Source organism: Asterias amurensis, chromosome 6, assembly GCF_032118995.1.
Source record: "Asterias amurensis chromosome 6, ASM3211899v1".
NCBI lineage: Eukaryota > Metazoa > Echinodermata > Asteroidea > Forcipulatida > Asteriidae > Asterias > Asterias amurensis.
In genome coordinates, this window is record NC_092653.1 from 19,128,128 (window position 1) to 19,140,891 (window position 12,764).

A 12,764-nucleotide genomic window follows, 5' to 3' on the forward strand; every position below is an offset into this window, starting at 1 on the left:
AACTTTGATTAGTTACACCACTGGTTTCATTGAAAAGCACCAGCAGTCTTTCTGGAAATATTTTACATGGGTTGACCACAAAATTATTTTAGAAAGTAATGAGTATATATTAATGGCAGTAAACTCATCTGACTTGGTGCCTCATTCTTCTGCAAAAAATCACAATTTTATTTTAACAAATTTGTCCTTTTCTTCAGACAATCGTGCTTGGTCAGAACCGTGAGGTGATGGTGAATTCAGTTCTGATCATTCCTCCAGCTCAGACAGCAGGCATCAGAGTCTCATTCAGTGGTCTCTATGTGGTATGTATACATTCACCGTTTTGACGAAGCCCCTTTCACACTAGAGCAATTTAGCTAGGGTCCCTTGCTAAATTGTAGCATGGCTGTAAAATTGTACATAATGTATCTTGTGTGAAAGGACAACAACTTTTTTCTCTATCCCTTGTTGATTCTTGTCAAACATTGCTAGATTTTGTCGGAGGTCTAGACCTACTAAACATGTACAACAAATCTTCCGCCAGAGGAAGTTTTTACCAAGGCTGTGCGCAAAATCATTATGTGAAAGAAACATTTGTTTTTTCAACAACGTCCTGTGCAAAGTCTCCCACACTATGCCTTTCAGAGCCTGGTTTTGCCCTAAAAAAACAACCTTGGAATGCCTTTTTTGCTAAGTAATTGTTTTTTTAACACTCTGCTTATAAGCATAAGCAGCTTAATGAAATTGTGCCAGTGTGTGGAAAGTTACCATAAGTATTGTTAAACTCTAAACATTTTAAATGGTTTTGTGATCATTTGTGGCAAATTCTTACTTCCAAAAAACAGCAACTTGTGACTGACTTTGGTCTGTACATCCGTTGGGATGGAGATAGTAGGGTTGAGGTGCGTGTAATAGCGGACTATAAGAGCAGGATGTGTGGACTATGTGGTAACTACAACGGGGACGGCTCAAGGGAAGATGAGCTCAAGACGCCAGATGGAATATTCGTAAGTTTCCTGCTAATTTTTTTTTTAAATTGTGTTTCTTACTTTTAATCGGATAGGGTAAAATCAAATTATATTCTTTATCTGCAATACAAAACTAATATCAATTAAATTGTTGGGGTATACCACTGCTAACACATTGGATTAAAACTGCCTCTAGCCACCGGGATAGCCTTGTGGTCTACTATTTAGACTTGTGCTCTAATTGTTTATCCAAGCCGATTTAACAGTTATTCCCTGATTCGCTTGGGTTTTCCATCAATGTCTTTTGTTTTGCAAACCCTTAATTTAATTGATTCCAAACTTAAACGATATTTGTCCACTTTCTGCAGCTTTCTAACGAGGCAGCGTTTGGTAACAGCTGGGTTGTTGGCAACGATCCTAACTGTGTCTTACAGAGTGATGAAGTCAACCCTTGTCTCCAAGTCTCAGATGGTAGCATCGTTGATCTCGGCCGGATGAAATGTGAAATAATCAGAGATACTCAAGGTGACCGAAGAAAAAAAGAATATGTATATGGATAGTTAAACTAAAATAGCAATGTGTATAATGGTTTGTGGTAACATCATGTTTATATCTACTCGCTGGGTAGATATATGTTCTTTTGAGAACTTGTCTTGCTTTCTTTTCAAGAAGCGTGGAGTAAATGTAGGTGTCTCTCGAATTCCGAAAAATCTACTCAGCGCGAGTAGAATATATAGCAAGACAAGTTCTCAAAAGAACTAAGTCTATACAGCAAGTAGATATACACATGGTGTAACCGCAAACCAAATATACAATAACCAATAATGAAGCATGTATAAAGCCCCTTATGCAAAGTCTTAAGACTACATAAATCGACTGCTATTACAAAAAGTATACACACAATAATTTGTTGCAGATGACTTCCCCAAAAGAGGTAACAGTAGCACCCTTAAAAGTCCTCTTTCCCATTCCGAAAACTGTGTGGCTATGAAATCTTTTTTTTTCATATTTGACAATTATTTTTCTGAAGGGATTTCACCTAGTGACTGGGAGTTAAACATGTCTACAAATTTTTTGTCTACATTTATTTTATTGCTGAAGTTAGGTGGAAGTATTTTTGTCGTTTTTAATGTACTGACAACATTTCCCACTCGAGTAATATGCCCATGATATTTTTTTCACAGGACTTGGGAAAGTACCGAGTATACAGTGCTTCACATCGGTGTATGGGTAAAAACCAAAATTAATATGTTTTTAAAATCAATGTGATTTTGTTATCAATTACAGGTCCTTTCTCAAGTTGCCACAGTAAGGTCGATCCAGACCCATTTTACAGATCATGTATTTATGATGTATGCGCATTTCCCAATGGTGCTGATGGAGTCGTTTGTGATCTAATGGCCGCCTACACACAAGCCTGCAAGTATCACTATGTGGACATCCAGAGTTGGAGAAATGAAACCTTTTGTCGTAAGTCATTATCGTAAATTTAACCCGAAGAACGTAATACATGTAGCACATCTGTGTGTATGTGCAAGTTCTCATTGATGAAGTGCTTGCGTTCAGCAATTCTTGTTGGCTCAGTGGTTTCTTTCCCTGCCTTTCACTTTTGTGGACCCATGTTTGAATCCACCTTAAACTGGAGCCTGGTACTGATTGGGTTTTCAGTCCCTATGGTTGCGTGGGTTTCCCCCATTTGTGGTTTTCCTACCACATTTAAAACTGAGCATTTCTTTGCAATCTCATCCCTGATGTAAATTTGAACATCTATGAAATCGTTGCGGTACCCGCTGCTAAAATTTAAGATTTGAACTGCCTCTGGCTACCGGTCCAGATGGTGGTCTAGTTGGTAAGACATCTGCTATAGATTGGCAAAGTTTGGGTTCGATTCCCACCCAAGTATGCATGTAATTCTATTTCACAGGACTCGTGAAGTACATGTACAGAGAATGCAGTGCTAACATACATCGGTGTAATGGTGAAGCCCCAAAACATCTTATTTCTTCTATTTGAGTGCTGTTGGATGTGTGATCAAACAAATAATTTGCTTTTGCACAAATACAAACCTCTCCACCATGAAATGATCCTGGAAAAACTGTGATTGATCTGTTTTGTTTTAAGCTGTGACTTGCCCGACTAACAGCTCTTACAGTTTGTGGGTTCGATTCCCACACAAGTATGCATGTAATTCTATTTCACAGGACTCGTAAAGCACTTAGAATACAGTGCTAACATACATGTACTTCAGTGTAATGGTGAAGCCCCAAAACGTCTTATTTTTTCTATTTTGAGTGCTGTTGGATGTGTGATCAAACAAATAATTTGCTTTTGCGCAAACACAAACCTTTCCACCATGAAATGATCCTGGAAAAACTGTGATTGATCTGTTTTGTTTTCAGCTGTGACTTGCCCGACTAACAGCTCTTACAGTGTTTGTACCTCAGCTTGTCCAGGGACATGCTTGGACTTGCGTCAGGAGTTAGTAGCATGTAATGACCGCTGTGTAGAGGGATGCCAATGTGACGAAGGGTTTGTTTTAGAAGGGACAAACTGTGTGCCGGCAAACACTTGTGGTTGTGTCAGGAATGGTTTTTACTATGCGGTAAGCGAATCTTTATTAATAAAAAATAACACATTAGTTTTTACTACTTTTGAACTTCAAATTTTGTTTTGTGGCTTTGCACCAATAATTATAACAGTATTAATAATAGCTACTTTTATATAGCACTTGGGTGTCTCAAACGGCTTATTGTATCATCATATATTTCCAGAACGATCTTTGAAGTCTTTTAATTTTGAGACCTATTGATTGTCAGAAACAAACTTGGTGCTTTGGTGCATTTAAGAGACACTGCCAGAAAGACTCTGGCAAACAGGCCCTTCTCTTAGGAATAAGTGTATCTGGGTTCTTTTACGTGCCTTAAAAACACACTGGACCAACGGCTTTATGTCCCATCTGAAGGATGAAGCAATTGTCAAGACCAGGACTCAAACCTACTCTCTGCTGATCAGAAACACCAAAGCTTGAGACCAGTGCTCTTATTATTATTACTTTTATTGTCAAGTTATAAACCACAACCCCAAGTTATTACCTGAGTTTCTGCTTCTTCTCACCCATACACTCTTGATTTCCTGAGATGTAAAAACAGAAAACAAAGACCCACTCCTTGCCTGGTGCATGTTTCCTTCCATCTTTCAATCTGGACTATTTTAAGTAGAATATCATTCTCCTGAGTTATTTTTCACATTAAATAATTTTCCTTCTTGTAGCCCCTTACCTAGAGTGGCTTCCCCCTCACCAAGGGTGGCTTTAAGCCTTGCCTGGGGCAAACTTGAAGGTAATACAAAAATATTATAAGGACACTGGACACTATTGGTAATTGTCAAAGACCAGTCTTCTCACTTGGTGTATCTCATATGCACAAAGTAACAAACCTGTGCAAATTTGAACTCAACTGGTCATCAAAGTTGCAAGATAAAAATGGAAGAAAAAACACCCTTATAAAACGAAGTTGTGTGCTTTCAGATCCTTGACTTTGGGACCTCAAAATCTAATTCTGAGGTCTTAAAATCAAATTCAAATTTTTTAGTGGAAGATAACTTCTTTCTCGAAAACTATGTTACTTCAGAGGGAGCCGTTTCTCACAATGTTTTATACTATCAACAGCTCTCCATTGCTTGTTTCCAAGTAAGGTTTTATGCTGACAATTATTTTGAGTAGTAACCAAAAGTGTCCACTACCTGTTTAAGGTTTCTCGCTATACAAGGAGATTCCAACAAAGGTTTTCTTATTCTTGTTCTTTTTCTCTGCAGGTTGGCACCGTCCAGCTGACTCAGATGTGTAGCCAGAGATGCGAGTGTCTAGCTGGTGGTATTGTCAACTGTACTGATGTACAGTGTGATTCTAATGCATACTGTGGTGTACAAATGGCACAGAGTCAATGCATCTGCAATGAAGGGTACATAGGCAATGGATTGGAATGCTTAGGTAAATAATAAATATCAAACATGTTTATTTTTATCGTCTTTCTTATAGAGTTTTTGTTATATATTTCTGGAAATGAAACCTTGGATGCCTTGTGAGTTAAATCCCTGTAACTCGTAAGCCTAAGGAATCATAAGCAAGGGAGCTTGCTTTTTGAACCAGAAAAAAAATCTTCGCTGGGTTAACAATTACTCTTCCACGATAAGTGTTCTGAGTTCTTTACGTGCACTACCAATCCTAATTCACAGGAACTACGGCTTAATGTCCCATGCAAAAGACAAACAAGTTAAGGTAATGTATCTGGCTGAAGGACGCAAGATAATGTAGCAAAACGGTTCATCTTAGATTTCATTCAAACCTTTCATTCAACCCTGTCCGAGTAAAATATCTGTGGATTTTATTTCACAGGACTTGGGGGGGGAAAAGTACTTTGTATACATGTGTACAGTGTTATAAAGTGCTTTTTTTAGTGATGTGTTAGAACATGTCACAGAAAACAGAAGTAACACTAAGAAATAACAATGGTTTTGATTCATGTGTTCACAGATATCAATGAATGTTCCAGCAACCCTTGTCTAAATGGGACGTGTATTGATGAAATCAACATGTTCAGCTGTGAATGTGTTGGTGGTTGGAAGGGTTTGCTATGCGATAAGACAGACGAATGCTTCAGCAATCCATGCTCTACAAACGGGACGTGTGTTGATGGAGAAGACATGTACATGTGCGTGTGCAACCCTGGATTTGAAGGGGTCAACTGCGAAATAGGTGAGTTTTTTTCTAAAAATTGAAGTTGTCAATTGTGAAACAAGTGAGTTTTTCAAATAGTTGAGTCTTTTTAATCCTTGTGCAGAGAGTTGAAATGTTAAATCGAGTATACATGTAGATGTATGTAGGGCCTATGTTTTATATTTTGGGTATAGATTTAGGTAAAACCTGCACTGCATTCTTTTCCCTTGATAAACTTAGTCTGTTTTTTCCCTCCCCGCCAAACTGCCTTGTAAAAATAATTTGTAAGAAAGTTACGCAGTTAACAACATATTTTTTTGTAAGATCTAATTTAAATATGCATTCATTTGCAGAAATTGATGAGTGTGGTTCGGATCCATGCCTCCACAGCAGCACATGCATAGATAAAATGGCACGATACGAGTGTATGTGTGTCGGTGGATATACGGGACCAAACTGTGAAACCGGTGAGTCTACAACTTCTTAAAGTACTTGCTTTGCAAAACTGTTTGATTATCTATTCTGAAAATTCTAAACAAGCTGTTGCAAAATATACCTACCAATCTTAAATGATGTCTTTGTATCGATGCAATTATTCACAGCCTCAGAATTCAACCCTAGTGGAGTCTTTCCTAAGGCTTAAAAAGTCTTTTTCTGTCGACTCGAATGTTACACTTAGAATCCATGTGTTCATCCACTGTACATTATACGTGAGTCATCATCTGTTTTGGTCACTTTAGTTCATTTTCAACAAAATGTGCAGTAGCCTAAGATCTGAAAGTTCTCTCTAAAGATCCTCATTGCTCTCAAAGGCCTTGCTTTCAGTAACTGATCTACCCTCCCACATGTCCCTATTTCATCTAGATTTTTCCTGAGTTCTTTGGGAATGGTGCCAAGCGCTCCAACTACATGTACATGTACCACAGGGACTACTTTCACTTGCACCAGCCAAATCTTAAGTTTCCTGCCAGGTTTTGGTACTTTTTGGATCTTTTCTACCTCCTTTAGAAGCTACCCTTATACTATGTCACCTGGAACAGCTATGTCAATGAGATGACACATCTTCTCTGATTGTCTAAGACATCCGGATGTCAATGCCCTTTATCATGATCAGTCTGATTGTTAATTTTTTTATTATGGGTGCGTTTGACTAACTTCCCCGGGTCGACCGGGTCTGCCCCCGGTACATTCGAGTAGCTTTGGCGTCATACCATTATTATTATTTATTATTGTTATTATTATTATTATTAGTCATTAGTACATGTATTTTTTCGCCTGAAGGCTGTATAGAAGCAATGTCATAGTCAAGGGAAGCTCTAAAATTATACTCAATAATAATATGCTTTTATTCTAAGATAAAATCTGAATAATTCTTACAGATATCAATGAGTGTAGGAGCAACCCATGCCAGAATGGTGGAGAATGTTTCAATCTGGTGAATAGATTCCTGTGTGAATGTGCCCCTGGCTGGAAGGGTGATACCTGCATGCAAGGTAAGAAAAATGGTTATCATATGTACTTTATATAGCATCAATGTGACGCTCCTGGCCCTCAACACTCAGTCTAGCAAAACAAACAAACGGTCCCCACCTATAAACCTTACAAACTCATTAAAAAAGCTACAGAAATAATAGCAGTAACGCTTCTCAGATTATTATTATTGGGGATTATTCTCTCAAAACAAGATCATTTGTTTTAATTAAATTTTCAAATATTAATTTCACCGTATACATCTACATTTATAAAGGATTAATACAATCAAACAGTTCTAGAAACCAAAAGTATACTTTGCCTTTAAGAAGATAATGCCAGCCCTATGTAGATAAGGCCATGCAATATAAACAATATTAAGAATGTAAGACAAATGTGCTCATTTAAAGACAATCTTACATATCATGTCTGAGCTGATGTACATGTAGGCCTCTCCTACGTACCTTCATGTCCTTTTTCTATTTTGAGTGGTGGCCTTGGTCAATGATGTTACGGCTGAGTTGTCTCCAGATCTCTCTGTCCCTCATGCATGTGGATATTTCTCCAGAAGTCACAAATCCAGTGTCCTTTTTGAGCAGATTAACATAGGTCAGGTGACCTCGACCTCTTTGAGCTTGACCTTGCTTAGGCTCCCAGAGGGCAAGCTTGCTGGCTGGAAGCTCAGGGTGGCGATAGCAGTGCCCTGCAAACTTCACTCTTCTTGCTCAGATTTTGGCATTCTGCTTGGGGAATCCGAGATAGAGATCTGTGTTTGATATGTATGTTCTTCCCTCCCGACACAAGACACCTGCCGTCGATTTCACAAAGAGTTGGGACTTGTCTTATCTTGAATAAGGACAAGCAACTTTTCCTAACTTAGGATTAATCTTAAGGTCTGCATGCTACAGTGTAGGGTTGGGACTCGTCCTAAGTTCTAAGATTAGTCTTAAGTTAGGAAGAGTTTTGTGAAATCGACGGCTGGTGTAGCAACCATCAAATTGTTTTTCTAGAACAGATGTTAAAGGAAAACAATGTAAACAGAAGAGGAAGTGCTTTTACATGTATATGAAAATTGAATAGGTTCGGTATCTGTGAATGCTGCAGCCAGAGAGGATGCAGTTTGCACTCGCTGTTACCTCCCTATTAAACATGGCTGGATTCAGCGCTCTTTTGAAAATATCCTGACAGTTTGTTGCTGTTTTCTCAGCAAGTAGACACAATTGAGTAGACACTGCATTCAGCTGAAACTTTTACATGCAAATTGTTGTATCTTGGTTACAATTTTCCCTATACAAATCATCATTCCATTGACAAATCCACCTATAACTTAGCATTACATGTATGTTAACAAAACCAATCTATGACCATACTACCTCCAAGCAGCATTGTCAAATCTAATTCTTTCATTTTTATATTTGTTTGTTACTCTTCACAGAGGACACACCATGCACACCTGGTATATGCCAGAATGGAGGAACGTGTACTCCGATTTCCACGGAAATCTATACCTGCAAATGCCTTGAAGGATTTCTTGGGGACAACTGTGAAATAGGTAACGCTAAAGACAATTGTCGCTAATCATTGAGCAATCAAGCTAAATAAGTTGTTTGTCAGGAATATCAGTATGGAGAAGCATGCCGACAGGAGTGCATTTTTATATTTTTATTTTTTGTGTTTATTTAATTGCCAGAATATGTATTTTGTTTATCTTAGCAACTTCCTTTCTGATAATTTACTTAAACAGGTGTTAAAGTTAGCTTTGAAAGAACACTAAAAATGATGTATTTTTATGATAAACAAATTGACTTTAAACCTGTTTTTCTCAGCTTTATTCTCTCGCATCTCTTGATGTTTCTACTTCCAAACTTTTGAACCAAAGGTGCAATCAAGATGGGGTTTTATCAGCGTTATAGCTTGGGTTATGCGCTTTTTAGTGTAGATAAAAAAAAAACTGGACTCATTTCGCTTGATCGCATTAATTGAAGATCATTGAAAGAAACAACTTGAAGCAACCAACATGGACCTGAATGATGTTAAACAGAATGATGTTATTTTTGAAAGAAAAAGATTTGGGTTTGAAAATTTGCTAGAGCAGGATTTAAACCAACGACATCTGGTTTACCGTATGGGCACTCTACCAACTGAGCTATCTAGCCCTAATTTGGCCGTATCCCTATTTTGTCAATATCTTTGTTTGGCGGAAGAAAAAAGGTTACATTTTACAATGTGAGATTATTTGCTTGGTTAAAGGTGAAAGCTCATAGCTTGTATAATATAATTAATTTTTTTCATTTTCAGATTTTGATGAGTGTTTCAGCAATCCGTGTCTGAACCAGGCTACATGTAACGATGGCGCCAATAGCTACTCCTGTAGCTGTCAAGTGGGCTGGGTCGGTGACAGGTGTACTGAAAGTATGTTTCAATATACATTGATACATGTACCTCACCATGCAATGCTTCAAATCCTATATAGTTTCAATACTTCCCTTTCCCGTCCAAATCTCGTTTTATCCCATTCAACCTATAGTGTGTAGGACAATCTAATCCGAGTCCAAAGATTTGAGTCTTGAGTTGTCGTCATGAGCACTTTGTAGGATTTGCAGGGATAAAACTGTATCACTTACATTATAATACCTTAAGAAAGCTTGTAACTTCCCTGAATCTTTAAAACTAGTCTAGTTAGTTTATTATGTTCAAACAGTTTAAATAATCAAACTTGAGACCTTTCCAAAACCGTGCATTTGGTTCTGGCTTTGTCTTGGGCTCTAGTATCATTTTGCGGCGTGTTTCCAACATCAAATGAAGCCTGGAGGCGGAGCGTAAGCTGAGGTTTGGAAAAAGCCTCTTGTACCCACAGCGTCTGCGAATCAAGGCTGCTTTTCTAGTAATTATGTCTGGCCGTGACCAGCCTTCTGTCGGCCGGCTTGCAGTTTGCTGCATTGGCTGCCTGTTTAAAAACGTATTACCTTCAAAATTGTCACTCATGTACATGTATACAGAATCCTTCACACTCATTCTCCATCATATCTTGTTGAACTTGTACATTCCCACAACTGTAATACTGCTGATGCATACAGGCAACCACTCCGCACATCAACGGATCAGATTCGGTTTTCTGTTCCCAGAACTATAGAAAGAAGGCTGGCTATAATTCATTCGCCATGGCTGCCCCGCATGTACACTGTATGGAATGAGCTTCCTGCTGGTCTTAGAGAAGCAATTTTGATGCCTGTATTCAAAAGTGTCTTGAAGACATTCCTGTCCCAGATCCAATCCTATGTAAAAAAAAAAAAAAAAAAATGTCCTTCTCTGCTGTAAAGCTCTTGTTCTTAATAGTATAGCGGTACATACATGTAAATGCTCAGTATTACTGTTATTACGTGCAACCTTTCAAGCTCAATTGAATAATGATTAATTCTGATCTCTATGAAGGTGATCTGCCCATAGTGAGCGTTGTACAACTGTGGAGTGATTCATTCACCTTAGCCTGGACAGTGGAGATACCCGTCAACTGGTTCAGGGTCCAGTACCGTGATGTCAGTACAGGCGTCTGGAAGCTAGAGCCTATAGTCAGTGGTAACCAACTGCTCTACATTGTTCAGGGGCTTCAGAACCAGACTCTGTATGAGTTTAGAGTTGGTATGCAGAGGGCCAGTGATGATAGTAGTGTGTATACAATACCAGATACCATCAGAACATGCATTAGGGGATACGGGAGCCCATCCGAATGTGGAGTTGGTAAGTTTATGACCAGAGTTTTTTATGTTTTTTCTATTGAGATTTTCTTTAACATCACTTGACCGGATGGCCACTTTCAGGTGAGGGCAACTGTTGGGCTGTCAACCTAAATCAGCTGTCACCATGCAGGGGCAAGTTACCACTGTACTCCTGGTGCTGAAACAGAGTTGCCCCTTCACTGTCCATAAGGATGTAGGCATGGGTATCATCCACTAGGAGCCAGGCTGGTAGAACAGAATGCACCACATGTACCTTCTCATTTTTTAACAAAACAATTAGGTTTAGTGTCTAGCTCAAGGGAACAATTGTCATGACTTGCATTTGAACCCACAGTCTGCTGTTGACATCACCAGAGCTTGGGTCTAGTGAACTAGACCGCTCGATCATAACACGCTAGTCTTGTCAAATTGGCATTTCAACTCAGTATCAAAGTGTTGCAGTGGGGGGGGGGGGGGGATAAAGCAGAACATGACGCTACAAATCTGACAGATTAAAAGATCAAAAAGAGAACTTTATTTTTAGCTATCTTTCTTATACATTTAAAAGAAAACTCAAACGACATTTGTACCCTGCAGTTTCTGCTTAATTTTGTTGTCTTCGGGCAAGTCTAGAAAACATTGAACTTGTTTCCTTTCCTACATATGCTGAGAAGGTACAAAAAGATTGTTCTGTACAACACGTTCAATGTGGTATTTGTGCAATCATTCTGTGAAGTTATAATGCCTGTGCCTTGTATATAGGCTACTGTTAACGTGAAACAAATGTAAGATGTAACAGCACCCAAAAAAAAGATTTGTTTTTTTCAATCACAAACCTAATAATATTTATATAATATAAATGACTCAACTTTGATTTCCACCCTTTCTAACACCCAGACTCAACAATGAGGGCGCCATTTAACATCGGCATTCAGAACTCCCGAGCATCTTCCCTGACGATAACGTGGGAGGACGACACCAACTTGAATGCAATAACCGTCCAAAAGAGGATCTATGGGAGTGAGCATTGGACCAATCACTCGGTGTTATCCAGTCACATGGGGGTGTATGACGTGGCGCCCCTGGAAGGGCATGAGTACTATGAGATACGATTGGTATATCCAGCCACTGGGGAGACGAGTCTGGTTGCTAGATTTCATACATGTGAACCAGGCAGAGGTGGTCCTAACTGTGAATATTGTAAGTACAGATGTTACTAATCTCATTTTTTTTAAGTTGTTACTAATCTACTTTTTTTTAAGATGTCACTCTTTCAAAATGTTTTACTAATCTACTCTTTTTTCAATATATTTTAATTCTCTATTTTCAGATGTTACTAATCTTTTCCTGTAAAAGATGTTACTAATAAGATAAAACTAATCTCCTGTTTAAAGGCAGTGGACACTATTGGTAATTGCCAAAGACTAGCCTTCACAGTTGGTGTATCTCAACATATGCATAAAATAACAAACCTGTGAAAATTTGAGCTCAATCGGTCGTCGAACTTGCGAGATAATAATGAAAGATGTGTGCGTTTAGATGGTTGATTTCGAGACCTCAAGTTCTAAATCTGAGGTCTCGTAATCAAATTTGTAGAAAACTATGTTACTTCAGAGGGAGCAGTTTCTCACAATGTTTTATACCATCAACCTCTCCCCATTACTCGTCACCAAGTAAGGTTTTATGCTAATATTTTTTTGGAGTAATTACCAATAGTGTCCACTGCCTTTAAGATGTTACTAGTCTGCTCTTTGTGAAAATGTTCTCCTTTTTAGGACGTTATGAATCTCCTTATTCTAGTTGTTAGTATTTTTTTTAATGATTTTACCAATCTTCTCCTCTTGAAGATTTAACTAATCTTTTCCAACTTAAGATGTTTCCTTTTTTTTTATATTTTTCCTTGTAAATTGTTTAAAA

The 12,764-nt window shown here is 38.3% G+C and overlaps 1 protein-coding gene across 1 annotated transcript in view; it reads left to right on the forward strand.

The window, feature by feature from the left end:
* Positions 1-12,764, forward strand: part of LOC139938706 (IgGFc-binding protein-like) — a 97,654-nt gene that overhangs the window by 2,963 nt on the left and 81,927 nt on the right. The window contains exons 5-17 of the mRNA XM_071934322.1: positions 198-302; positions 825-986; positions 1,316-1,472; positions 2,235-2,417; positions 3,347-3,549; positions 4,761-4,935; positions 5,479-5,700; positions 6,015-6,128; positions 7,041-7,154; positions 8,567-8,683; positions 9,430-9,543; positions 10,564-10,869; positions 11,745-12,047. Of these exons, the coding sequence (XP_071790423.1) occupies positions 198-302; positions 825-986; positions 1,316-1,472; positions 2,235-2,417; positions 3,347-3,549; positions 4,761-4,935; positions 5,479-5,700; positions 6,015-6,128; positions 7,041-7,154; positions 8,567-8,683; positions 9,430-9,543; positions 10,564-10,869; positions 11,745-12,047 (2,275 nt within the window). The remainder of the gene's footprint in view (positions 1-197; positions 303-824; positions 987-1,315; positions 1,473-2,234; positions 2,418-3,346; positions 3,550-4,760; positions 4,936-5,478; positions 5,701-6,014; positions 6,129-7,040; positions 7,155-8,566; positions 8,684-9,429; positions 9,544-10,563; positions 10,870-11,744; positions 12,048-12,764) is intronic.